Below are 27,632 nucleotides of genomic sequence, written 5' to 3' on the forward strand. Positions count from 1 at the left end.
GGGGGGGGGGGGGGGTGCGTTGTTGAGTAAAAGAAGGTTTATTTCACTGAAAAAAAACAAGTTCTGAGTTTCTGGCGATGAAGAATGCGACGAGAAGCGTTTATTGCGTTTTTTTTGCCCCAAAATGATGGGAATTCTGCATTTGGGGGGGGATTTGGAAGAAGCCAGAACTCGTTTCCCAATAAGTTCCATTCTGCGCTTCCACTATCTCTCTTGAACTTTAACTATCTATTAATGACAAGAATCTAAACGGAGACAGGACTATTTTTATGTATGTTTGTGTGCGTGTATGTTGTGTGGGTGTGTAGGGTATATAAATGTAATTTTGTATTATATCCTAATAATATGTGTTTTATATATTTTTTAAATCTGTCTCTATTTCTAAGAAGTTTGGTCACTCAAACTGCGACTGTTTGTGGGACGCTGCTGTGCGCAATTAACTGCCACGTTTCGCCCACAAAAAATATGCAGTCAATATGTTCTCGGATGCGCTTTCAAATGTCTCGAAGACGTGAAAAGGCACTGAATCAAGTGCGAGGATTAATATTGTTATTATTCTAAAAAAATTTTTTTTTACAGTGCATTCGTATACTCTTATTCCTGCTTGTCTAGTGGCCAGTGGTGACCATTTCGAGTTGACTTGCGGACAACTTCACCAGGTAACTCTGTACCCAGGACACTAATCTGGGTGCATGGTTTTACTTTCTTGCTCTCATTTCTGTGTTGCTGACATTTTTCTTCGCTTTGATTGATTTGGTGTTGGTGGTGGAGAAGGCGACAGTAACTGAACTGTCTGAATGTGTGTGGGTGAGAGTGCTGTCCTGTGGTTGTGTGTGTGTCCTGTGTGTGTATGTGTGCGTGTTTGTATGAGGGCCCTGTGTGTGTGTGTGTGTGTGTGCGCGCGAGGGTGTGGTTGTGTGTGTGTGTGCATGAGGGCACTGTGTGTGTGCGTGTGTGTGTGCGTGTGTGTGTGTGAGGGTGCGGTCACGTGTGTGTGTGTGTGTATGAGAGCGGCGTGTGTGTGCGTTAGTGTGCGGACCTGCGTGTGTGTGTGTGCGTGTGTGTGTGTGCGCGCAAGTGTGCGCTCATGACATACCAGCCACCTTGAAGTTGTTGAGATCTGAGTCAAAATTCACTGATATGATTTGGACATAATTACTTTAAAGGAGTCCGAGATCTCTCTCTTGGCTAATGACTTAAATGTAAAACAACAAGAACAGAACAAGGCCATTCGGGGTATCGAGTTTCTAAAACCCAGATATTCTATTCGTCCATCTTTTCTCTGTTTTCTCAATATTAAGTACAGCCTTTTTTACGTGATTCAGATCAACGGCTTTCTGGGGCTTTCTGTTCCATAGTCTTTCAACTCTTTCTGTAAGTCGTTCTCTGGTTGCCACTATCACTTGTGTAACTCTCACTGAGTTCCTGAACTGGAGCAAAGAGTTGTTCCTTAATAACTTCGGAACAAAGGAGGAGGAGAGCGTAGGCACGATCGAATAGGAAGGTCTTCAGCTCAATCAGACTCCCCCCACCCCCCCACCCCCGCCCTTCATCTGTACAATTTGCTTATTAACATTGTTTTTTTTCATGAAGGTACTCTATATAGGTTCCGAGAATGTTAACTACTCCAGCCTCCTACGAAAATTATTCAGACTATCTGTTGGAGATGGACGATGATTCGATTGCTGTCCTGCCGCTCGTGATTTACTCTGTGACCTTTTTGGTCGGAATCTCTGGAAACGCTCTGGTCATCTGGATCGCAACGCAGGAAGTAAGAAAGACAATCACCATGATATGGCTTTTGAATCTGTCAGTGGCTGACTTCATGTTCACCGCCCTCTTGCCTTTTTCCATTGTGTATCAAGTAGAAAAGTTCCATTGGCCGTTTGGAAGTTTTATGTGCAAATTCATTAGTTTCGGCGTCCATCTGAACATGTTCACAAGTGTGTTCATACTGACCGTAACCAGCATTGATAGATGCCTTTCTGTTGTATTTCCAGTTTGGTGTCAGAATAATCGAAGTGTAAATTCGGCAATTATCGTGTCATTAGTTGTGTGGGTACTGGCTGCTGTAGTAAGCGTTCCTTTCTACCTTATCCGTGACACAGAAGAGGACCTGATAATGGGGACGACGTATTGCCTTTACAAACAGGATCTGCTTAACCTCCGTAGCTTAATACTGGCAAGATTTACGTTGGGTTTCGCTCTTCCTTTTATTACAATTGCCATTTGCTACACTGTCATCACCTTAAAGATCAAACGTAGGTGGAGAAGGGTGTCAACCAAACAGTGCAAAATAATCACTATGATCATCTTAGCTTTTCTATTTTGTTGGATACCATTTCATATTTTGAGTATAATCCACATGTTATCAGACGTTGACATTAAAACCTGGCTGCCGCTGGCTACCAGCTTTGCATATGTTTATAGCTGCATCAATCCGATTCTCTACCTTTTCGCTGGTAATGGATTTGTGCTTCAATTCAAGAAAAGAATCCAAGCAGCACTGAGGGCAATACACGATGAAATGAGCCACAGTAGTTCCAGGTCTGAGTCCAGGGGGGGTCAAGGGATCTGAAAAAGGTTTTGAATGAAATTAGCCAAACTTTTGTATCTGCTTTTTACAAACTGATTTGAGTTTAGATGAACAAATTATTTACTCCACACGCCTGTTTGCCGAGTAGTAATTAGGAAGCCGGTTGTTAGTTGACTGGCGGATTGCTTTTCTAGGGGTAATAATCGCAATATAAAAAAAAATGGGTCACTCAATCCATGGCTGTGTGTGGGACACTGCTGCGTGCGATTAGCTGCCGCGTTTCGCCCACAAAATATATAATCACTTCACTTTACGGTATATTCTGTGAGGCGCTTTTGAGATGCCTCGAAGGTGTGATAAGATGCTATAACTCATTTTTTTCTTGTCACGAAGTATGTACGTTATTCGTATGGTGAGAACAAAAAATGCAGTTGAGTATATTGTCATTTTAATTCAATGCTGACGTAAACATGTTTAGGAAATTAAATATGTTGAAATGTACTTTTGATTCATGTCTGTCTTCATTCTCTACAAAGGTAAAGTGGCATTTTCAATAGAATATGGCAGCTGGTAATCACTTTATAACGAAGCTATACAATCTGTAGACTACCTTTTGAAGTTTATGTTCGTGGTAACCAATACGAACGTCAAAGATCTGCCTCGATATCCGGAGGAATGTTTCTAAAACTTTGTTTTTGCAAATGCTGATGAACCTCATGTCGTTGCGATCTGCGTTCACACATGCACAGAACATCACCGTGTCGGTCTTCTTGCTTTGTTGATGAACTGCTCTGTTATAAAGTTTGATTGCCTTGCTGTGGAACTGCTAAGGTGCCTGCTGCTATAAAACATAGCTCGTCTGAACTTGAAAGAGTTGGGAGCAAATACCTGGTAACCTTTGAACATCGAGATCATTCTAAGTGAGAAAAAGTATAACCACAATTGGAACTTTGAAGTTGAGTGGTATGCAACAGTCTTCTCACCGCTTCGGTTTGCAGTCGAAGCAATTAACTTGTATGGGGTGGGCGGGGGGGGGTGGGTTCACAGCGAATTTGCCAGAGGGTAGACCGGTATGGGACAATTAGCGTGATTAATTAATTTAATTAATTAAGGATTAGTTAATCCTTCACAAAAAACCCCAGAACATTTTCGAACGATAGGCGTGATCGGTAAGACCAAATTATCATCTGTTTTAATCTATTAAACCAAGTGGATGGGGGGTGGAGGGGGGTGGGGGTGGGGGTGGGTGGTGCTTGGGCTGGTGGAGGAGACGGGGTTGGGGGAGCAGGGGGCAGGGCCAAGTGGGTGAGTGACGACACGGAGGCGGGATCTCGGTGGGGTCCCGGGAGGGGGTTCTGAGCTCAGTGCTGGAGAGAAGGGCTGAAATGGGGCTGGAAATGTATCTGGATCTGAACTCGCAGCCCTGTCGCTCTGTGTTTCTCTTCGCCAAAAAGAACAAGATCCCTTTCGAGTTCAAACACGTCTCCCTGTTCACAGGTGAGGAAGCCTTCTGCATTGCATGTCTCACCCCCCCCCCACCCACCTTTTACTACTTAAAGAGATCGTGTGGCTTTCTGAACAGGAATTAAGTCAGTCAATGTGTGTGTGTGTGTGTGTGTGTGTGTTTTTTTTTGTTGGCCAAATGGAGCGTTTCCTTCCTGAGTTTGTAAAGCCGAATGGGTTTTGTTTTCACATGTAATCACGGGCCACATTGTGCGCAACCCATCGCAAGAGAAGGCAAACACAAGCAAACAAAGGAACGCACAGTCACTACACTTTGCGGCGCATCCTTGTGAGGCGCTTGGAGACGTCCCGACGACGTGATAAGGCGCTGTATCAAATGCCAGGATTATTGTTATTATTATGATGACTACTCTGTCGGTCGGCACAACCATGTTGCATATCCAAACCAGATAAGCTATCCTTGTCGTGGAATTTCCTGTCTCTGGAATGGAATGCACTCTCCCCCTCTCCCTTCGCTCTCTCTCTCCCCCTCCCTCTCTCTCTCTCCCCCTCCCTGCCTCTCGAGAGGGATGCACTCTGCTTGGGTAATTCCAGAGATTTGCCTGGTTACGAAGAGTGAGCGAGTGTGGTGATCCGCGCCTGCATTTCAGAGTGATAGCGTATCTGTCTGCGTATCGTGCTTTCGTTTCACAACCCTTGACTTTTGTACCTGTTTGTTTGCTTGTTCTGCTTTGCACGTTGGGCAATAGGTCAACAGCACAGCGAGGAGTATGCAAAGATTAATCCAAAGAGACAAGTGCCAGCAATAAAGGATGGCGACTTCACCTTGTCCGAAAGGTAAACAACACGCAAACTAGACTCGCTCTTTGTTCATCGATAAGTCCAAAAGAAAGAGAAGCTCCTCCTTGCTTTACAAAGAACAAGAGTGCAGACCTGTTAGGGTTCAACAGCTTGATTTTGACGTGAACTGTACCGAAAACATTGTTGTGGAGTCCTGTAGCTCAGTGGTTAGAGCACTCGCTTTGCAAGCGAGAGACCTGGGTTCGATTCCCGACCGGGCGAAACCCTGGGCAAGTTTCCTTACTCCACGCGCCTAATAATAATCCCTCAAAAAAAAAATTGGTCACTTTATCCACGACTGTTTGTGGGGACTCTGCTGTGCGCAATTGGCTGCCGCGTTTCGCCCACAATCACACAGTCAGTTCGCTTTACAGTATATTCTGTGAAGCGCTTCGAGACGTCTACGAAGACTTGAAAAGCGCTGCATCAAATGCAAGGATTATTATTAACGATATTATTATTGCATCAGGTTGCTGCAGTGTAACAGCAGCTCGGTCGAGGAATTCCATCACCTGTTGCTATCAGACAGCCCGACCTGATCGGGGTTTGGAAATTTATTTTATCTGCTGATTGTGAAGCGATTGAGAAGTTTCAGCGTTACAGTGTTTGCATAACCATCTGGTTACTGATGGTGGTCAGACCAGAATCTTAATATCCTGTCAGCCTGGCACAGTGGTGGCATTCTCGCCTCTGAGTCGGAAGTTTGTGGTTTCAAGCCCCAACTTCAGCTGCTACCCATATCAAGCTACGCAGTTACTCACGGAGCACGCACGGAACCCGGGCACTTTATCTGATTCATCTCTTCCTCCTTCATCTACTTTGTCCTTCCCCTCTGAAGGAATTTTCCTAATTCCCTGCACTTCACCCTTCCTCTCTCTTTCCCCCTCTCTCTCTCTCTCTCTCTCTCTCTCGCTTCACTGGAGGACACTTCCTATCTGTCCCCAGGGAGCTTTCTCTCAGTCTTTGCAAAGTGCCACGTAATTGCTGTTGGGAGTCTGATTCAATAATGGGGGGGGGGGGGGGGGTGGGGGGGGAAGGTATTTGGTCTTGTGTTGCTGCTGGGAACAAGTTATTATTATAAATCAATTTATAATATATATTTAAATCAATTATACTTCGATTTAAAGTAGTTCCCTTGCAGTGTGGCCATTCTGAAGTATCTGGCTCGAAAATACCAAACCCCGGATCACTGGTACCCGAATGACCTCCAGAAACGTGCTCGTGTCGATGAGTACCTGGCTTGGCAGCACTCCACTGTACGCCCCCACGGTTCTAAAGTCTTCATGTTTAAGGTTAGACGATTTCCTCTTCATATTTGCAAAGCTTATCTTCAGATGTAGGTTGAGCACATCGTAACAACTAACCCCCAAACCGGTGTTGCACATTGGTAAGTAGAGAAGAGTTTGCAGTCAACAAAACTGAGCAAGGCTGTTGACTACCAACCGGGTTCCTAATTATTCCTGGGCAAACGGAGGCATGTGGAGTAAGAAAACCTGCCTAAGGTTTCGCCCCACTCGGGAATCAAACTCGGGTCCTCTCGCTTGCGAGGCGAAAGCTCTAACCACTATACTATGGTGGTGGTGTTGGGGAGGTGGGGGGGAATATAAGACCTGTGAGCGCACATATCAGTTTCAAAGGCCACAGATATCTTTTGCCAAATAGAACAATTGATGGAGAAGATAAAGAAGACATCTTAGATTCCCCACATTCATATATTCATTTCCCAGTGTGACTAATCCAAGCTAACAGGGAAATCTAGCATCTGGACATCAGTCGTTGTCTTGTTGCGCCATTCTGATTTGCTCCCAGCGCAGCACCGTGCATGCTGTCTGTGTTCTTTCTCTGCAGTTATTGCTCCCGGCATTAACAGGGGAACCAATTCCTGAAGTTAAAGTGCAAGCGGCTCTGGAAGACTTACGTGGAAGCCTGAAGACCTTCGAAGAGATTTACCTTCAGGATAAACCCTACATTGCCGGAGATGCTCTTACCATCGCTGACCTGGTTGCAATCGTGGAGCTCATGCAGGTCAGTCACTCTATGTCTTGGTTCCATTTTAGACAGTAAAACTCTTTATTTATTAGTAAAAGTCACTGCTTAACTTTTACTGTTAGATTAGGCGTATAAACTTGATTATCCAATCTATCAAGGTGCATTTGGAACTCCATGATGTTCAGTTGATAAAGGTAATCCATAAACATCAATGTCTGTATTATGTGACTATTATAATAATAATAATCCTTACATTTGATACAGCGCCGTATCACGTCTTCGAGACGTCTCAAAGCGCTTCACAGAATATACTGTAAAGTGAATTGACTGTATATTATGTGTGAGTGAAGGCTATCCATGTTTTGAATAAACTTTTGAGTAAAGTTTGTGAACCACAGCAATTTAAAAAAAGTGCTAGGCTTTTATATAGTGAGGATAAATGTTATATCAGCGATAGGAAACTAATCCCAGATTGTCACAGACAGAATCATAGAGCGTCACAGCACAGAAGGAGGCCATTCGGCCCATTGTGCCTATGCCGGCTCTTCGGAAGAGTTATCCCATTAGTCCCACTCCCCGACTCTTTCCCCCATCTTGTCGTGCTGGATGTTTGAAGTGAATTGGGAAGCATTTTTTGCTGTTCGTAGGAGGGTTGCACTGTGGCGCTTTGTTAAGACTATATACGCTTTTCCCCAGCCTGCTCTCAGTGGATTTGACCCGTTCGAAGGTTCAGTAAGACTCGCTGCTTGGCGTGATCGCGTGAAGAACGAAATTGGTGTCGAACTATTCAACGAAGCTCATGCACCCCTTCTGCAAGTCAAAGAAATGGCTATCTCCATGCCGAAGAACCCTGCAACAGAAGCCATTAAACAAAACCTGCTGAAAAGATACAATTAAGATGGTGCCGTTAGAATTCAAAACTTTATTTTTCTGCAACGGTTTGTACAAACCTTCTTAAATGCTCCGTGCCTTCAATACAACGTGTGCTGGGTATTTCTTTGCCTCTGTCCTGTATGCACCCCCCCCCCCGCCCTTTCTCTGTCTCTCTCACACTCGCTCGCTCCCTCCCTCCCTCAAGCACAGTATAATTTCACTCTTTGCATGGAGCTTCCCTGCCATCCTGTGGCCAACCTGTGGTAATGTGACCGGATAAAACGTACATCTGCATCGGTCCCTCTGGTGGAAATGGGTATTTTTGTCAATATAAAACGTGATCATGAGAATAATCCTTGCATTTGATCGTCCAACTGAACAGCCGGTTTCACGTGAGGTCCCGTAGCCAGATGAGGACCTGGGTTCGATTCCCGGGCACAGGGCGAAATGTTAGGCGAGTTTCCTTCCTCCGCCTGCCTCTGTTTACCGAGCAGTGAGTAGGAGCACGGTTGTTGGTCGAAATGGTGCATCACTTTTACAGGGCTAATAATCCCATCAACAAATAGACATCTTTCTGATGTGATAAAGTGTTATGCTAAATGCAAGGTTTATTAATATTATTAGAGGGGCCGAGACTAACAGAGAGAGAGGGAGTAAAGAGAGAGACAGAAACTGGGGGCGAAAGCGAGCCTGATAGAGAGAGAGTGAGAAATAAAACTAAACAGATTGATGCTGCTTGTACTAATGCCTAATAATAACGTACTAACGGCTTTTGGCTATTTTTACCCATTCACACTACACCCCCCCCCGCCCCCCACCCCTCGGTCCCACAGTTCAGGGGCAAAGCTCTGATTGCCCAATGCCTTGGGACGTACTCCTCATTTGAAAGACGCCGTACAAATGTCAGTTTGTATTGTGCTTGTGTTACCCTCTGAACAAAGAAAAATGTTTTGCTATCTGCCCTTAATTAAACTCTACAACACTAAATCTAGAATCTCTTGTTTTATTGTCTTGGCGGATCCTGAATTATTGATCTACGTTTACTCTCTCAATTGCAAAAATGTCTTGTCTCATCTCCCTAAGTACCTTGGGCTATAGTTTATCTTGGATTTCGCAGCAGTTTGGCAGGGAGAGTGCTTCGAGATGTTTCAACAGCGTGATAAAATGTCCTATCAAATGCACCGATTATCATTATTCTAAATATACCCTCTCCCACACCGTTCAATTAAATCCGCCTGTAACTCACTCCTCGCACTTGTTATTTCAATGTTATTCTGCATCACTATATCCTCGATTAGATCAACCTGTGCCTCAACTTCCATTATTCTGGGTATGCCTTTACCCCAACCTATGGGATAGGTTCCACACTCACTCCTTTCACCGCACTGGAACAGTTTTAAAGTGAAATGCTCATCTGGTGACCTTGTCCGGTTATTCTCCAGAGTTGCCGTTGCCTGTTTGTAGTTCGCTTGTTAACTAGAGTGTTCGGGCCGGTTTCTACTGCTGACGTGTTCCTGCCTTTGCGATGACTAAACATTTACCTGACCCTGAGAGAGAATTGTGGCAGGACACCTGTACAAGGGGACAACCCAATGCGGGTTACAGGTAACCCCAGGTACCGTGGACACATTCTGGGTGCCTCTGGGGTGCAGTGTGTCCTGAACCGCCCCACCTGATCCACTAAACGACCTAATTCTAGGTATTTTGCCCGCTTCGGTTACTGCAGACACTGAGGTGAGCACCTGATACCGATGAGCCCTGGTCTGACCCGGCTCCCCCCGCAGCGGTGGTCTGGTCGGGGCTGGTTATAAGGTAACCCTCGCTCGTGCTCGCGAGTATGTTGGGGTGGTGAAGAGATGGCTTTGGTGCTGTGGTGCCTGGCGCTGATCCACTGCGGGATCGCAGGACAGAATGCGACTGAGGAGCAAACCCAGATAGCTCGCGGAAAACTAATCGTGAGTATATTGTGAAGTGAATTGGTCGGATATTTGTGGGCGAAACGCAGCAGCCGATTGCACACCACAGTGTCTCACAAACAGCCGTGGATTGTATCTGTCTCACAAGTGTGAGTGTGAGACAGGTACAGTTAGAGACGATGATCTGGGATGAGATTACTGAGCACTTGGGCCAAACATAAATTAGCACAGATTTGTATAAGACAGATTGTGTTGAAGCAGCCTTCTGGAATTCTTTAAAATTCTTTCAACCGGGTTAAACCGAGGTCTGTCTATGTAAAAAAAAATTACTGCTGCTTGTCCAGCAGAACGACAATTATTATTATGCGTAACTGAAATAAGATTGACTCGCCTCTGGGTTCCTGCGCTATTTATACTTTGTTTTAATCGATCCCCCAGTGCCTTCGCCGCTTTCTCCCTTTCCTCCTTCAAGGCCGGTCTCAAGACCTTTCTCTTTGACCGAGCCTTCAGCTCCCCTCTCGACTCTCTACCCCCTCCTCGCTCCCTCCCTTCCCTGCCCTCACCCTGACCATTTGCCCCCTGCTCGGGTCCCGACCCAACTGTACAGCGCCTTGGGACGTCCTCCCTTGTTGTTGTTGTTGTTGTTTGAACAGGGTGTGGCAGTTGCTCCAGCCTCCACTCTTCTGACTTTTCCACATCTCTCTGATTTCTCCCCTTGGCTATAAACCATGGGAGTCTCTGTCTCAGGCTCTGAAGGTCTCGCTCATGCTGTTTTTCAGGCTCCAAGTTTGGTCGGATGACCGATCAAGAAGCAGCCGGAGCTGTACCAATTCCTAATGGAACGCCTGGCGCTATAGTATCCTCCCTGTGACTGAGCAGCTGGGACACACAGCCCGTGACGGGGGGGGCGGAGGTGGGTGACACAGTGTATGGTTGGTGCCCGATATGGGGTGGCATAAAGAATGAGGGCACGGGGTGTGGGGATCAGAAGGTGTGGGGGTGAGGGGACACAGTGTACGCCACTCTGTAAGGAAACCCAATCTGGGGACTCCAACCCCACGTGAAGGACGCTATATAAATGCAAGTTGTTGTTGTTGTTGTTGATTGCTGTGCGCTTAAACTCCGTGAGGAAGCTGAGGACCGCCCGAAATGTCCAATACATGTGACCACTTTCGAGCGCACACTGGGCCCTGTGTGCGGGGGCTGTTTAGAGCCAACCCCGATCCTCACACCAAACACAACCCCAAAAATTAACTCCCAAATCCTAAAGGCACTAATAACATCTGAACTCGAAAAATAACCTAAATGTTATCCCAACCCCTAATATGGCCCTAATATCAGTACCAAACCCTAAACACAACATTAATATCAGCACAAACCCTAAACACTGTACTAACATCAAGTCCTTGTCTGCTCAGAGCCAACCTTCCCCTCGGCTGTGAGCAGTTACCCCTCTCCCTGGGCTATCTATCTATTTGCTTAACTTCACCTTCAGCCACAACATGGAGTATGAGTCCCGGGAAGACGAGGAGCCACGGTTTGTTTTCTACAATGTGGAGCAGGAGGTGGTGAAGGTCAGTGTCCAGTCACATCAACAGCACAACTGCCACCACACGTCCTGAGCAGCTCAGCCACCAGCTCCAGCAAGCAATCAGGCCACTGGCAATGTGTGTGTGTACATGTGTGTGTGTGTGTGTGTGTGTGTACGTGTAAATATGTGTGTGTGTGTGTGTAAGTACGAATATGTGTGTGTAAATATGTGTGTGTGTCAATGTTTGTGTAAATACGAATGCGTGTGTGTAAATATGTGCGTAAATGAGTGTAAATGTGTGTGTGTGTGTGTGTATAACTATGTTTTTAAATACACGTGTGTGTGTGTGTGTAAATGGGTATGGGGTTAAATACAGTTTACATTTATACAATGCCTTTTGTGTTGAGAGGAAATCTCAAAGGCTTCCCAGTGTTGTTGTTGGCCGAGGACCTGAGCTGGAGGACAAAAGCCAAAGGGGGCAGCGAGGGGATAGGTAATCGCGGTAAATGTGTGCGTCGGTGAGTCTATGTGTGTCTTTGTCTGTGTGTGTGCGTGTGTGTGTATTTATGTGACTATGCGCGCGTGTGTGTGTGTCGAACTCATCCACCCCCATCTGTTGTTTAAGAGGCACCTCCTTCCCCGTCCCTTATTTCGCCCACAAATACACAGTCGCTACACTTTACGGTAGAGCCCGCGGAGCGCTTTGAGACGTCTCGAAGACCCGATAAGGCGCGGTATCAAATGCGAGGATTATTATTATTATGATTATTATGATTATTAAGCAGTGATTTGCTGTGTGGTGTGTGTGTGTGTGTAAGAAACAAGTCCACCTTCCTCTCACAGGAAGAGCTGGTGCAGGGAATGAAGTTGGAAGAGATGTCTGCTCTGCTCGAGTCGCTGGGATTCTACAGGAAATCAGCCAAGGGCGAGGAGGTTCCTGAAGAATTCCGGCATTTCCCACTCCGAGCTGCTCGGGATGAGCTGTAGCCACGGTCACCTACGGACAGAGAATGGCTGGCAGGAAAGCGAGGATGATGTTAGTGTCTGAAAGGCGGTGACTCCCTGGCATTGGCGGAGAAGTTGCTTCCTGCAGCTGAGGTTCTCGTAATAAATTGACTACTGCTAACATCTGTGTGCGCTGATCTTAGTTTTCTTTGGCTCTTGGTAAGTCCAAGGACACCATCACCAAACCCCCCCCGCCCCCCCACAAAACACACACACACACACGATCCTGTTTGCCTGTTCTTTTCGGGGCCCTGCCACATTCCCGCTGAGAACGGGTTTAAATGCTTTGCAGATGATTCCGACCAGCCAGGGAACGTTCAGTGTCGATTACGGTAAAATGGGAAGCACATGTGGGGAGATGATCGCTGGGACTCTTTCGTGGGGGCCAGGCACCCTTCGCTGACTTGCGTCCGTCCCTCCCTGTTTTACCTTCCCGAAACTTCTCCTGGGTGTCGAACGCCTCCACCGGGTTTCCTCTCAGCCCTCTCCGACGCTCAATGAAGATAGCTCTTTAGTGTCGAGACCCGAAGCTCTCATCCCACCCCCCCCACCCCCACCCCCGTCACTCACCCCTACTCACCCCCCAAATAACCCGCGTTCGACAATGCAGTGCTGTGCGTTATTATCACCACTCTCCACCCCCTCCTGATCCCGACCGCCAGCAGATCTCTGACGGTCCAGCGCCCTGGGACGTGCTCCCGACGCGAAAGGCGCTATACCGATGTAATCTTGTTGTTGTTCTTGTCGTTGAACTCGAGAGATTCATTCTTCGGGCCCTTCATCATCATCATCATCATCATCATCAACATCCCGGTGCAGTAATCAGCTGAGATCCAGAGTCGAGCCACCAGAGCAATTCTCCCAACACACCACAGGATGACACTCTTCCCCCAGCTTTAACTCATCCTTTTCTCACCAGCGCACACTCTCTCTCGCTCGCTCGCTCGCTCGCTCTCTCTCGTGGCTGCCACTCAGAAGCCAGACACATTCATCAAGCGGAGAGAGAGTGGCTGCAGTATCCACAGACACTGGGTTAAAATCAGGCTGTTGAGGAAAGACAGTTTGCTGTTTACATAGAGTTAGCCTGTTAACACATGTACCCCCCAGTGACTCCTCAAGCCTTACACCAGCAGAGTTGACGGCTATTTTTTTTCTTAACCGGGTCATTTGTCTAAATTATGTCACAGGCAATGAGGGAAGTGCTTAAGAAGCTCAAATGAAGGGTTTAGCTTTAACTGTGACACTTGTCTATCTCATTCTTCCTCAAAATAACTGCCCACTCCCACCCCACCCTCCCCCCCCCCCCCCACTCGGACCGCTGAGAAACTCTGTATCCACCTTTAACCCCTTCAGGGGCTCAGCGTGTGAAACTCACGCACACTCACTCCCCTCACTCGCGCTCGCTCACACTCAGACTCCCTTACGCGAGATAAGGCGCTACATCAAATGCAAGGATTAATTAAATAATTCAATAAATAAATAGGCCAAAGGGAACTTCTTCAACCAAACCCCGTCTTGTGGTCTTGCCTGTGGCTGCCCCCAGCAGGCACTGGAGCTGAGTTGCGATCGCAGGCAAAGGCAGAGTTGTCAGTCACTACTGCAGCTTCCCGATCCGCTCAGTTACAGACGTCAGTTTCAGTGCCGTTATTGAGGGCCTAACACGAGTTGGTAAAGTGAATCGGCGAAGAAAGGCAGGAGCTGCATTGGGAGCTGCCGTGTTTCAGATGAGGCCTCCGCCCTGAGGTCTTGTGTGCCTGTTTATCAGGTGGACGTCACAGACCGTTTGAACACCGAAGATTGGACTCGTCACTGTTCAGGAGGTGGACTACAGGGAGGGTAAGGGGTAGGAGGGGTGGCCGATCGCGTGATCGTAGAGGAGGGTCTCGAGATGTGGTTCAGGCTACAATGCTGCGGTCGTGATGTTACTCCAAGTACAATTGTCTACGTGGCAGAAATTGGACGTGAAGACAAGACACCCGGAAGGTGTAAGAGTCGGTCCGATCTCTCTAGTCGCTCCTCTCTCACTTGGGGTCCAATCTCTTAAGTTCCTCCTCTCTGGTTCGGCGAGGTACTCAGTGGAAGGGCACGAACCGACTGGAAAGAGTCTTTGGTGTGATGTATGTAACCGCCCCGTCACTCTTGATCATTCACTCACGGTGACAAGAGTAGTCCAGGAAAACCACATTATTTGTACTATTACGAAAATGTTAATAATTTTTAAATTGTTCCTAATCTGACAAGGAAATTGGATTTATAGTAATTGTGTTTGACTTTTTCTGAGGGCGATGACAAGGTATAAAGCCTGTGTAATTATTCAATGTACATTTGAATGGCCCTGGGTGATTATCGAATCACTACACCAAAACCCTCCGAAACCTTAAAAGGGAAACACAATCTACGGGATAGCGATCAGTAAGAAAAGAAACAAGTTTTGAGCAAGTTTGACTTTTTAAAAAAAAAAAGGGCTGTTGCTTTGTTTGTTGACACTCGAACCGCGACTGTTTGCGGGGACGCTGCTGTGCGCAATTGGCCGCCATGTTTCGCCCCCACTATATATATATATATATATACAGGGAATTCACCTTACAGCATATTCTGCGAAGCGCTTTGGGACAGCTCGAAGACGTGATGAGGCGCTGTATCAAAGGCAAGGATTGTTATTGTTATTATTGTATATTAACGCCAAATTATTGCTGTCAGTTGAAGTCAATTGACATCTCGCTGTGACCAAAACGTGCAAATTGTCAGCACCTGAGACAAAGAATGAGCTCAGCGGCTAATGCACAAGTCCTTACTTGTCCTGAGCAAAGTTGGAACAAATTAAAGATCTGGCCCTAATTTAACTCAGTCAATCACAGGCTCCACAATTGTTGCTCAGGCCTCAGCAAACGGGTCCTAGAGCTCCAGCAAAAGCGAGGCTCCTTTTACACAGCAACACAACAAGAGGTGACCCACCCCACGGACATCTCTGAGACGATGGGGCTTTTCAACCAGGTTAGTAGAAATAAGTTATTTTCCCCGGTCACCAGAGAGCACAAATTTAAGGTAATTACAAAAAAAATCAAAGGGGAATGTTATAAAATGTCTCTACAAATACAATAGTTACATTGGTGGAATCCGGCAGGTATTGTTGTTGGGCAAAGAATTTGATTTAAGGAGAATTAGATAGATTCTTGAATAAAAAGCAAATATTAAGCGCTATGAGGAGCGAGCAGATGAAAGACCAGTGCAGAAAATGGTGGACCAAGTCGGCTGTGTTGGTGCTGTAAACTTTCTATGATTCCATGAATGGGAATTGGTTTGGACAGTTGGGCTTCCGCACAATGTGTGTGAAAAAGATTCTGTTACAATCCAAATGAATGGTGCAGGGCATTGCACTGCTGTACAATGGGAAGTGAACGGGAAGAGTTTGGGGTCCATTGGGATTCCATACAATAGGAATAGATGGATCTGCTGGATCTGTGGGAGTGTTCGCTGATGAATACATTGAGGGTTTATCAGTAAGATGCCAGAGAGCAGCGACTGTGGGAAGAACGGTGTTACGGGAGGATGCAGCACGTTGAGAGAGAGAGAGAGAGAGAGAGACAGCTTACGTGGCTGTGTTTGGTTGTTGCTCTCCTCGAGCGGCAGAATGGTGTATCGAAAGTTTATCCCGTATTTATTTCCAGAAATTGTAAAATGACAGCTATCGCTACATGTCAGTTTGAGGCGGCGGATGAGCTAAATTGTCACTTAGAGACATTGTGTGCGAAATTCATTTCAGGACGCCAGAGGTGATTTCCACACACAGTGTCTGTGTGTGACAATCACATTTATTACCTCGTCAAACTGCCATTTACTCTGTCTGCAAATCAGTCGCTCCGCACTGCAAATCGACTTCTTTAACATACCGCACAATCGCGTTCTTGCCAGACGCTCGGCGCGGGGGAGCAGGGCCCGGGGGAGCAGGGCCCGGGGGAGTAGGGCCCGAGGGAGCAGGGCGCGGGGGAGCACGATGGCAGGGCCAGATTAGGGCATTGGCGGGCCCTAAGACAGATGGCGCTCTCTCGCGTGACTTTTGTAGCTGCGAACACGTCGAACTCCACAATCGAAACTCAGCGTGTACGTGTCAAATCGCGCTCAACGGACACGGTTGCTGGTGCGTTGGTTAATCCGACCCTTTACCCAAACCCATCTTGTGATCTTTAATTACCTCCACACCCTCGCACCAACCAACCACCCACTCACCCATTGGTGGGCGATTTCATCTCCTTTACCCCGACTCCTTGGAACTCGCTTCCAAAATCTCTCTCCTCCGTTGTCTGCACTTCACTCTGCGTTACTAAAATTCTGCCTATTTTACTGAGCCTTCAGTCATCTCTTCCCGCTCCTCATCTGCCGCCAAGCTCAGGTCCCAACTCCATTTGTGTAAAGTACTTAAGAGATGCTATCCTATGCGAGAGGTGAAATCGACATTGGCGTAGGCTCTGGGATTAGTCCAGGCTCACAGATTGTGCGTCTGTGAACGAGTGACAAAGCTGACAGAACGCAGAGTCTCAGCGTCGTTGGGGATGGCTTGTCCTCTTCTCAGCGTGTATAACACAGCCCCGAGTCTCCTGACAGAATGTTCCAGAGGTCAGCGCCGAAGCTCGGTCTGTTAAATGAGTTTGGCCTCAATCAATTATCACTTGATCGCACATAAATAGAATACATTATCCGGAATTAAATGTCAAAGATCACAGGCATGAATAAGGCACCTGATGAGGACTCGTGTGTCCCCTGGGTGCACCTCCAGGCCCCGGCCCACAGCCAAAACCCTTTTCGAACTATTCGGGACATGCTCTGTGGGTGGACCACGCTGGCTTCCTTTGCTTCAGCCCTTCACTATCAATGCCAGGTACACTCACATCCGGTGTTGTGTCACATCAGAAGGATGACTGAGCATTATCAGGGACTGATATTAATTGGTATGGCTCTCGGCTCCGAATCAGACGTTTCAAGCCCTATGTTGGGTCTTCGAGATTTCCCTATCTCTCCAACCTGATTCTTTCCTTCTCCGACCCGATTCCCTCCTTTTCCAACCTGCTCAGACCCGTGCCACGTACGACAGCTTTGAGAGCACCTCACACCAGGTTTTTCGGGATTCCACACATCAAGACTCTATTTCCGCAATCGTACAGTCCTAAACTTTAAGACAAAATCGTGTTACGAGATGAGACTGTATGAAGTTCCGGGTCTCATGGCCCTCCCAACATGAGTTATTTTTAATTTAACACCCGAATTAAAATTGTTATTATCATTTATCTTTAAAATCAAATAGATTTAAAGCAATCCAGACATTAGAAATGATTAATATAACCATATTAAACTGATATTATCTAACTGACTGTATCAAATGGATGTTCTCTCAATCTGACTGTATCTAACTGATTGCAGAAGGTGAAGTGCATCTAAATGGAGTGCATCAATCCAACTCCAGGAAGCACCTTTATCTAACTCACTGTGTAACCAACCTTGTCCAATGGACTTCACAAAAGCTGCCTGAATCAATCTGATTTATATAATCTAATCACATCATTCTGCCTGTATCTAATGGATGTATCTAACTAGTTATATCAATCTCGCTGTGTCTGATTGATTCAGACCAAGTGTAACAAGCTGACTGTACCCAACCTGTTGTATTGATCCGATTGTATCTAACCGATCGTATCTAACCAAGTGCATCAACTGCGCGGAGTCCAAGTGATTGTATCAATCTGACTGAGTCTAATCAGTTGTACCTAATCGATTGCATCTAACCAACTATATCAATTGAACCTAACTGATGGTATCCAACCTGACGATCTAACTGATTGTACCCAACCGAATGTAACTAACTGACTGTTAACTAACCATCATCTAATCTACGTGGAGATTACGATTCGTAGAATTATACGGCACAAAAGGAGGCCATTCGGCCCATCGTGTCTGCGCCGGCTGTTTGAAAAGAGCTAATCCAAATCAATCCCGTTCGCCCGCTGTCTCCCCGTTGACCTACAAACTTGTCCTCTCCAAATAATTAATCCAACTGTCTAACAAACTTACACGAACCACTGAATCCCTGAGACGTGTCCTGAGAGAATGTTTAGCTGTAGTTTGCTAGGAACGGATTCTCTGTTCTAAACCCTACGAGTACCAGGAACCCTGATCAATTGTAGAAAAAAAAACAACTTTCCTATCATATGTCATCTGTAATTCTCTATAATTTCTAATGTGGATCGCCCAGAGCAGAACTAGACGATCGTATTGAAATATTGGCGGCTGCTGCTTAAACCACAGCAATCTCTCGACAAATTCCGTTTGTAATCTCATTACACACTTTATTTTGACGTAGGAATGCACTTGCAGTGCTGGAAAGACACACTGGGACAGACCGTGTGTTGCCTCGCAATCACACACACACACACACACACACAGCGGTTCTTCAACTACACACCATGGGCAAGGACACACGTTTGATCCTGGTTCACTGAATGAAAATGGCAACCGCTCACGCAACCATGGTGTTCAGCTTACGGCAGTGTGAGCTGCCTTTCACATCGGGAGGACATCTCAAAGCACTTTATTGTAACGTAACGTGACTGTGCCTTTTCATAGGCAAACGCAGCAGCCAAATTTATCCCACGAACAAACAGCCATGAAATGCACGATCAGTTTCATTTGCAGGATTGTGGGTCAGGACACCAGGACTCCCTTTACTCTGTTTGGTTGGCGCCGTGGGATCTTTAAGTTCCGATTGCTGACTCTGGCCTCTATGGCACCCTGGTCCCATTTGGAGACTGAAAGCCAACTGTGAAGGATTTCTATTGGAGAGGGAACAGAAAAGATCTTCCTGGAGGGTTTTTCTGGGTTGTGCAAGAGGGGCAAGCATCTGTCACGATTGTCAATAGGAGATTTTAACACAGAAACAGACATTTTCACCAATGTGTCCCATTGCTCCCTGTTTTTTTTTCCCTTAATCTCACTTTCTAGCTTCATATAATATTATAAATAACACGCACAGACACCCACACACCCACCCAACCCTCTACCAAAAGTCTGAAACAACCAATTTGAAACGAAGGGGCAACGTTTTCTTATAAGATCTTTGATAATTTAACAGCTGGGTTCAATTACTGAACAGGAAGAAATATTACCCCGAAGATTGTCGTTGTAAATTCGTCCTGAGCAGAATAATTGGCTGCCGCATTTCGACCACAAAATATACGGTCAATTCACTTCACAGTGTATTCTGTGAAGCGCTTTGAGACGTCTCAAAGATGTGATAAAGCCCTATATCAAATGCAAGGATTATTATAGCAATGTTGCCTCAGTTACAACCACACAATTACATTTGTATAGCGCCTTTCACATCGGGGGGATGTCCCAAGGCACTGGTCAGACAAGAGTTACGTACGGACCTGAGCTGAGGGTGGGGGTGGGAGAGGCTGGAGGGCAGGAGGGGAAGTGGGGAGATCGAAAGCACGGTCGAAGAGGAGGGTCTTCAAGGTGGTTAGGGAGGGGGCAAGACGAAGGGACTACGGGATGGAGTTCCAGAGGGCGATGCAGTCGTTTCTGGTCCAGAATGTATGGAAATGTAAAATGCACACACAGTACGTAAAGTAAAATGTGCTGAGAAAGAGCGGTGGGGGCTGGAGAACGAGGGACGTATCAAGAGAGAGAGCGACGAGGAGGGAGGGGTGGGGGGGCATGTGAGGCATGGGTGAAGCACGGGCTCCTGGTATGCTCTGCCCCCCCCCCCCCCCCCCACCCCACCCCTGCCCCAGGTACCTTCCCCCTGTTCCGGTGACGCTGACCGGCAGCTGAAAGCATCAGCAACAAAAGGGTTAACTTTTGTTTCAGTCGTTAGGTGACGCATTTGGTCTTGATCTTAACCAAAAGTGACAAATTTCCCCACAAATTTCCATCAAGGTACTCTGCCAATTAGAACCACATTTATTAAAAATTAATCTGAAACCTAATTAGGACGCTTAGCAATAATTAGCGCTTCTGTTTAGCTCGGCAAAGGAGGGGACCGTGGAGCTCAAAGTAAATTTGACTCACCTTGGCTGATTAATCAGCGTCTCCTCTCGAGCTCTCCGGCATTAACCCTTCGCTGGCAGCTCAGTTAAAATGACCGCACACCTGAGAATATTTTGCACGAGATTCCCAGCAGTGGTTTCCGGGATTCATGGTCAACAACAACAACAACAACAAGATTCCATTTATAGAGCGCCTTTCACGTCAGGAGGACGTCCCAAGGCGCTGCACAGTTGGGTCATGACCCGAGCAGGGGGGAAATGGTCAGGGTGAGGGGAGGGAAGGGAGGGAGCGAGGAGGGGGAATGGTCAGGGTGAGGGGAGGGAAGGGAGGGAGCGAGGAGGAGGAAGAGAGTCGAGAGGGGAGCTGAAGGCACGGTCAAAGAGAAAGGTTTTGAGACCGGCCTTGAAGGAGGAAAGGGAGGAAGCAAGGCGAAGGCACTGGGGGATGGAGTTCCAGAGCCTCGGGGCTGAGAGGCTGAAGGCCCGACCACCGATAGTAGGGCGGTTGGGGCGGGGGACGTGGAGCAGACCGGAGCCAGAGGAACGGAGGGTACGGGCAGGTACTTGGGGGGATAGTAGGTCGGAGAGGTAGGAGGGAGCAAGGCCGTGAATGGCCTTGCAGGTGAGGATGAGGATCTTGAAATCAATCCTCTGGGGGATGGGGAGCCAGTGGAGGCGAGCGAGGGTGGGAGTGATGTGGTCCCGAAGCCTGGTGCGGGACAGTACACGAGCTGCAGAGTTCTGAATGACCTGCAGCTTGTGGAGGGAGGTGGCGGGAAGGCCGGCGAGGAGAGAGTTCCCATAGTCCAGCCTTGAGGTGACAAAGGCGTGAACCAGGGTTTCAGCAGCGTGAGGGGTGAGGTAGTGCCGTAATCTGGCGATATTCCGCCAAACAATCTGGCGGTTGTTTTGAGAGTCTGCTCTACTTCTCCGACAGTCAGTTGTTCCCCACTGAGCCTCGTTAAAGAATTTATGTTGCTGTAATCTTTGTCAGACGTCAGTTGCATGGCGTCTATTGTTCACTTTAGCCACGCAGTCACTCATCCCCAGGTCACGCATGCACGCGCACACACACGCGCGCGCGCGCGCGCACTCCCCCACCGTGTCGCGCGCACGCACTCCCCCACCGTGTCTCACACACACACACACACACACACACTCTCTCCCCCATGTCACACACAATCTCCCCGTGTCACACGCCATCACTCGCCCTGTTTTGTACACTGTTATTCTCTGCTCTGTCACACATCGTGACTCTTGCTCATGTTTGCGACACACACTCACCTGTGTCAAAATGCTGTACTTTCTCTCCGTCCATTTCCCTTGTGTTGGACACTCTCCCGGTAGGACCTTTTGATGCTTCTGTTCACAAACGACGTTATGTTGTTGGCAGATTCGCTTGAGATCCTCAACGTCTAGAACCACCTTATGGTGATACTTACAAGGAAGTATTTGATCTTGTTGTTGTTGTTGTTGTACAATTCCCTAAGGCATCCCATTTAAAGGTGTGGTTCAGGTCAGATAGGGGAGGGAACGATGAGGTTGATTAATGGTGGGGAGGAGTGGGGTGCAGGTGGAATCATATGGGGGGGGGGTGGCAGGGGGAGGTGATGGAGGAGGTTTTTCTACAGCTGTAAGAACCTGGATAAAACGGTTGTGGTGATGTGCGGCATTTGACCTGGGCCAAAGAGAGAGAGAGAGAGAGAGAGAGAGAGCACAAATTCCATTCCAGATACAGGGAAATTTCCGTGCATACATAGCAAACGTATGTGGAACTCTTAGTCTGGTTTGGTGGTCAGTTTCCACACGTGTCAGACATCCTGCTGACCAAAGTAAACCCACGACAATACTGCACTCAGTGTTAGGTTCTGTCAAATTGTGGATCTCCTGACTAATATCCCATTGCTCCATATTCACTCCTCCTGCTCCTAACTACAGTTAGAAGATTACCCGAGAGAATAACTGATTATCTCATTGCTAATTTAATATGAGTCAGACGTCAGGGTTTCAATTAACTTTCAACCATTTAGGGAGCCTCAGAGTACCGCAATTCCCAGCATTTTCAAACCCAAACCTGTGTTGTCATTAAACAAGCAGAGTAATTTACTTTTAAACCGATTTGTTCCATTGTGTTATCCTTTTATATAATAAACACTCGCTTCCTTCCTTTGGAATAAAGACACCTTCTAACATGATAACAAGCGGCAAATCTTGAGTGTGATCTCCTTTATTGCTATACTTTTTTTTACATATATATATGCACTTTGCCCACAAAATATACAGTCAATTCACTTTACAGTGTATCCTGTGAAGCGCTTTGAGAAGCCTCGAAGACATGATAAGTCGCTGTATCAAACGCAAGGGTTATTGTTATTATATTCCCCTGGCTGCTGCATTTGGAGTTGAGGTACAGATCAGCCTTGATCTTACAGAATGGCGGAACAGGCTCGAGGGGCTGAATGGCCTCCTCCCGTTCCTATGTTTCTAATCCACAGGCCACACACGCCAGCCTGCGACAGCAACCACAACAGCAAATTACATTCACACAGCGCCTTTCAAGTCGGGAGGACGTCCCAAGTCGCTGGACAGTCAGGGATTTGGACCTGAGCACTTCGACCAAGACCAAATTCAACCTCACTTAGAGGCTTTTCCACCCCCAGTATGGGACTTGAACTCAGCCTCAGCAGGAAGTGTGTCTTTCGCCGTCCGGCGTGGAGGGCGCTATATAAATCCAAGTGGTTGTTGTTGTTTCTCTCCCGCCAGGGTTGTCCAGCAATTGAGTAGGTGACTCTCCTCTCTCCCGATGCAGAGACTCTCTGGTTCCAGTGGTCGTGAAGAGCGTCACTGACCCCCCCACCCCTCCCCCTTAACCACAGCCACGTTTGGTTCCATCCCGAAATGAGTCCACTTTAACACGGATTTTCTGCTAAACTCCCCGGTTTTAAAAAGTGAGTTGTGGGATCTGCCGGTGCTATGATTTAATTCCAATAGTCTGCTCCTTTTATTAGATTTTTTTCAGTTGGTAAAACACAGTCATTCCACATGAAAAGAATGTGAATCATAAATCACTCTTAATTGTGAAGAGGCAGAGGGGGTAATGAGAGGTGGAATAAAGCTGCCATCCACAGAATTGCGATAATTAATCCTTGCAGCATTAGAACTGCCATTTGTTAGACAGGTTCTCAGTCCCACCCAAAGCCAATGTGTGTCCCGGAAAAGTCCTTAGTCTCACCTATAATCAGTGTCCTCATCCCCACCAACAATAGGCTGCTGAGTCTTGCTCACCAACGACACAGTCAACCCCCTTTACAGTGTATTCCGCGAAGCTCTTTGGGACGCCTCGAAGATGTGATCAGGCGCTGTATCAAACGCAAGGGCTACTATTATTATTATTTGCCCGTGGTCAGTCGGTTGCACAACATCCGGCCGCTGCGACGTCTGAATGCCATGACATAATTATTGGCCACATTTCATAACTGGAGATAACAAGGAACAGATCCTAAAACGGCCATCGATTGCATCGCACGTTTACTTCGGCACAAATCCTTTCCTATCCGAGTGTCAAAGGCTGTTGGGGAAGCATTACCTTTGTGATAAGGCACCTGGAAGTATTATTATTATTATTTTTATTATTATTTCCGTGCTGTGAGCGCACCCAGCCCCAGACTCAGCTCTTCTCTTAACCGGCAGCCTCTGATCACTTTGTCGTTATCTGCAGTTTCTAAACACCGGCTGGAACAGTGTCTGAAAACCTGAGCCACTGAAATGTTGGGCAAATGTTTCCTTACTCCACACGCCTCTGTTTGCCTAGCAGTAAGTAGGAACCCGGTCGCTAGTCGATTGGTGGATCGCTTTTCCGGGGGTAATAATTCCTTCAACAAAATCATAATAGTAATTTGCTGCCTCAATCCACGAGTGGGAAGCTGCTGTGTGCAATTGGCTGCCGGGTTTTGCCCACCAAATATGCAGTCAATTCACTTTATAGTGTATTCTGTGACGTGATGAGGCGCTATATCAAATGTAAGGATTATTATTATTGTAATTATTATTGCTGGGAGCCAGGTTAATGGTGCTCAGGGGCTATTAATTCTAGCTTCCTAACCTCTCAAAGGAGAGATCAGCAAAGTACATGTTGCCCACAGAAAGATGCTCCTCCTGCCCTGGAAACTGCGCTTGTTGTATGATCTCTTTGTGAAACCTCTTAAGCAAATGGAAGTTGAGTTGTTACACACGTTGCAGGCGTTCAGTGGAGGCACATTCACACTCACTCACTGAATCACAGTGCTTCTCTTTAGCGTTACTGTACTTTCCATGTCCTGGTCACAAACCAACAAACCTGCCTGTCTCTATTAGACAATATGAAGCTATACTTGGCAAATGAGGCGTAGCATACAGGCTGTGCTTGAGTAGCTTTGCAGCTGAGGGTTAGGTGTTGGAGAGGGAAGCTGGCAGACTTCACAGAGCCCTCATTCACTGTTGCTGCCCCGTTCATTTCCTGAGTGGCTCAGGCAGAAGCTTCACCGTGTGATATCACCGAAACCTGGGCCGTGATCTGGAGGTGTTCGAGCGCTGAGCCAATGGACGTAAGCACACAGCAACCTCATCCACACACAGCTTGCTCTCTGAGCTCCTTGCCTTTCACGTTGGGTGAACGTCTCAACGCACTTGGTAGAATATTACAACAGCAACAACAACAACTTGTATTTATATAAAGCCCTTTTAAGAGTATTACTTTATTGTGCAGTGACTGCGCCTTTCGTGGGCGAACGCTGCTGCAAATTTGCGCCCAGCACCATCCGAAAACCAGCAGCGAGGTGAACGAACGTTTTTGTTTTTAAAAGGAAGAGAAATTCTTAAAAAGCGATTGGGTAAATATTTGAGGAACAGTAATGTTTAAAGCGTACGGCGAAAAGATCAAGGGAAAGGGGGAAGGTAGTTCCAGGGGAGAAGGGGGAAATTCGAAGCAGTTTATGATATGAACGGGAAATAGCAGGTGAGTTGGCATTAAAGAGTGGAGGATTCCAGTGTGGAAGTGGCAGGAGTAAAGATATGTGGCAGGAAAGCAGGGGAATGGGATTGCAGCAGACAGTCCCAGTGCTGGAGCGAGCACCAGCATAGACACGGACGGCCAAATGACATCCTCCTGTGCCGCAAACTTAAAATGATTCCCCGAATGTAACCGTGCACTCACAAACCCACACACACACACACACTGCACCCACGCAAATTAACATATTCAGAATAGAAGCTGCGCCTGCCTCATGAATTATTGATGTGAATATTATATTACATTACACCACAGCTCACTTCAATAAAACCTCCCGATTTGTGCAGCTCGCCAACGCGCTGCATTGCAATCGCGCAGCTCGACTCGACTCACAGCATTCCGACACAGCGAGAGTCACTGTTTGACTCTGTTGCCTCTTCACGCGCGCGCGCGGGCGCACGCACGCACGCGGTGCCAGCCATTGCTTGCCTCTACAGCCCCCTCATATTCCTTGGGGGTTGGGGGGGGGTGCAGAGAAGCGAGGTCTCCTTGGAGCTGAACTGGCTCCAACCGTGACTTGCTTGGCAATGGTATATGCGTGGAATCGAGCCAGCACTCTGTACTCCAGGGCACTGCTGATGACAGCACAGCCCAGCCTGGCTCATCGGCAGGACTTGGAAGGGCAGACCAGTCACTGGGAGGCAGGGAATCCTTCCACACGGCTCCTGTTAACGCTGCAAGCCAAAGCCCTAATGGGTAGAGTGGTCCTAGCTGGATAAGTGTTGGGAAAGCTTGCCAGACAGATCTACCGATGGCGAGTTGGATGGTAATAGCTGGTTAGACTCCAGCAGTTACCCCAACGCACACTCTTGGGCTCCCCCGAGCCTTACCTCTTGCCAACCTGTGCCTAATACTTTCTGGAATTCGGTTAAGCAGTTGAGAGAGAGGATCCCATTCCAACAATCTATCTGTGGGATTTCCACGTGTAGGTGGGATGCATGGAATTCTCAGTTTGGATTGGAGACATTTACGCAACGGTGATGGGTTTCTGCATGTGTCAGACACTCGGCTGACCAGAAAAATATACATACACTCGGTCACTGTCTGCCCCTCACACACAGAGGCAGCATTGCCTGCCTAGGAACGAGGACGGGATTAGGGATGGGTTCAAAGTGTGTTGAACCACAGAGCCCATTTTTGTGGGGGGGGGGGCGAGGCTGGCGACGTGCGAGGCGAAGGCATTCCATACCAAGCAAGTCTGTAGGCCAAAGACTTGGCTGCAAGTTGCAGGAGTCGCTCTACAATCCTAGCGTTGCAATCAGGGACCGCCCTATTTCTGGATGTCTTCACAATCTGCAGAGATTCCCTTACTGCGAGCACGACACAGGCCGTGCACCGGGACAGCAGGTAGTGATGGCTGCTTCTCTCAGAATTTCTGCTAATTGGCCTCCAATGTACACCGCAACCCCTTGCCAGGCTGGAGAGCGTCCTTCACTGCTGCTCCGTAAAGCAACTAGGAACACACGACACTGGCTGTAACAACCATAAGATTACAAACAGACACCCCCGCCCACTGCCTGACAAAATGTTACAGGAGAGAGTTACAGGCTGGAGTCTGATGGAGGGGATGGGGGTAATTGCATATATCTGCGAGCGCAGCGCTGCGGCCTCTGGTTAGCAAATCCTAGATGAAAAACGGGAGAGAGTTCCACAAAGCAGAGAGCAGAAGGAAGAATAATTAGTTATGTAAATAGTGTGGTTTTCCAGCTCGTAATTAGCCGCGAAAGCGAAACATTCGCGTGTGTCACAGGACTCATTTCCGTATGCAAATGAAGAGCGAGGATTGTAAACGGTGATACTGAGTGCCATTGTGAGTTATTAACTGAGCTGAAGAGCATCTCGTTTGACATTCGGAGGGAGAACGCAGACGGCAGCGACGGAATGAAGAGGCATTGCGATAGAAGGGAACAGCCAATTCTGTCGACCATCTGAGCCTCAGCACCCACCAGAAATAGCACGAAACACTGATACCCACCACCCCCACCCCACCACTCCCACCCCCACCCCCGGGGGAGGGGATTAAAGAGAGACAGGAACGTCAGCGCAGTTCTCTTTCACAGGTGTTGTTAAGGAGTGTCAATTATCCCGACAACAATGGCTAGGTATCGGTTAGCTCTAAATAAATCTCCTTCACCACCCCACCCACCCCCCCCCCAACCCCCGCCCCAATCAGAGTGTGCTAAACGTGAGAGTTGCCGGCGAACTCGGGTTTAGAGGGAACGCACACACTCACGGTCTCAAATGATGCCTCGTCGCAGACTGTCGGACCGTTTCGTCTTGAAGTTTAAGACGGTGCTAAATTGTGGAAGATAATGATAATAGCAATAATAATAATAATCCTTGCATTTGATATAGCGCCTTATCACGCCTTTGAGACGTCTCAAAGCGCTTC

General features: G+C 47.5%; 3 protein-coding genes across 3 annotated transcripts; all 3 read left to right on the top strand.

Annotated features, from left to right (window-relative positions):
• Nucleotides 1–610: 610 nt before the first annotated feature.
• LOC103188027 (chemokine-like receptor 1) lies at nt 611–2,673 on the top strand. Its single transcript, XM_007907843.2, has 2 exons — nt 611–659; nt 1,594–2,673. The coding sequence occupies exon 2, from the start codon at nt 1,616–1,618 to the stop codon at nt 2,576–2,578; it is 963 nt and encodes a 320-aa protein (XP_007906034.2). The 5' UTR covers nt 611–659; nt 1,594–1,615; the 3' UTR covers nt 2,579–2,673.
• A 1,150-nt stretch (nt 2,674–3,823) lies between these two features.
• Nucleotides 3,824–8,689, top strand: LOC103188028 (glutathione S-transferase theta-1). The gene is made up of 5 exons (XM_007907844.2): nt 3,824–4,033; nt 4,750–4,837; nt 5,982–6,132; nt 6,689–6,865; nt 7,526–8,689. Exons 1-5 carry the CDS (start codon nt 3,922–3,924, stop codon nt 7,724–7,726), a joined length of 729 nt encoding a protein of 242 aa, XP_007906035.2. The 5' UTR covers nt 3,824–3,921; the 3' UTR covers nt 7,727–8,689.
• Nucleotides 8,690–9,377: 688 nt separating this feature from the next.
• selenoe (selenoprotein e) lies at nt 9,378–12,174 on the top strand. The gene is made up of 4 exons (XM_042337784.1): nt 9,378–9,657; nt 10,398–10,474; nt 11,114–11,192; nt 11,993–12,174. Exons 1-4 carry the CDS (start codon nt 9,559–9,561, stop codon nt 12,134–12,136), a joined length of 399 nt encoding a protein of 132 aa, XP_042193718.1. The 5' UTR covers nt 9,378–9,558; the 3' UTR covers nt 12,137–12,174.
• The last annotated feature ends 15,458 nt before the right edge of the window (nt 12,175–27,632 follow it).

This window comes from Callorhinchus milii, unplaced genomic scaffold (assembly GCF_018977255.1).
Source record: "Callorhinchus milii isolate IMCB2004 unplaced genomic scaffold, IMCB_Cmil_1.0 Scaffold8, whole genome shotgun sequence".
Classification (NCBI taxonomy): domain Eukaryota; kingdom Metazoa; phylum Chordata; class Chondrichthyes; order Chimaeriformes; family Callorhinchidae; genus Callorhinchus; species Callorhinchus milii.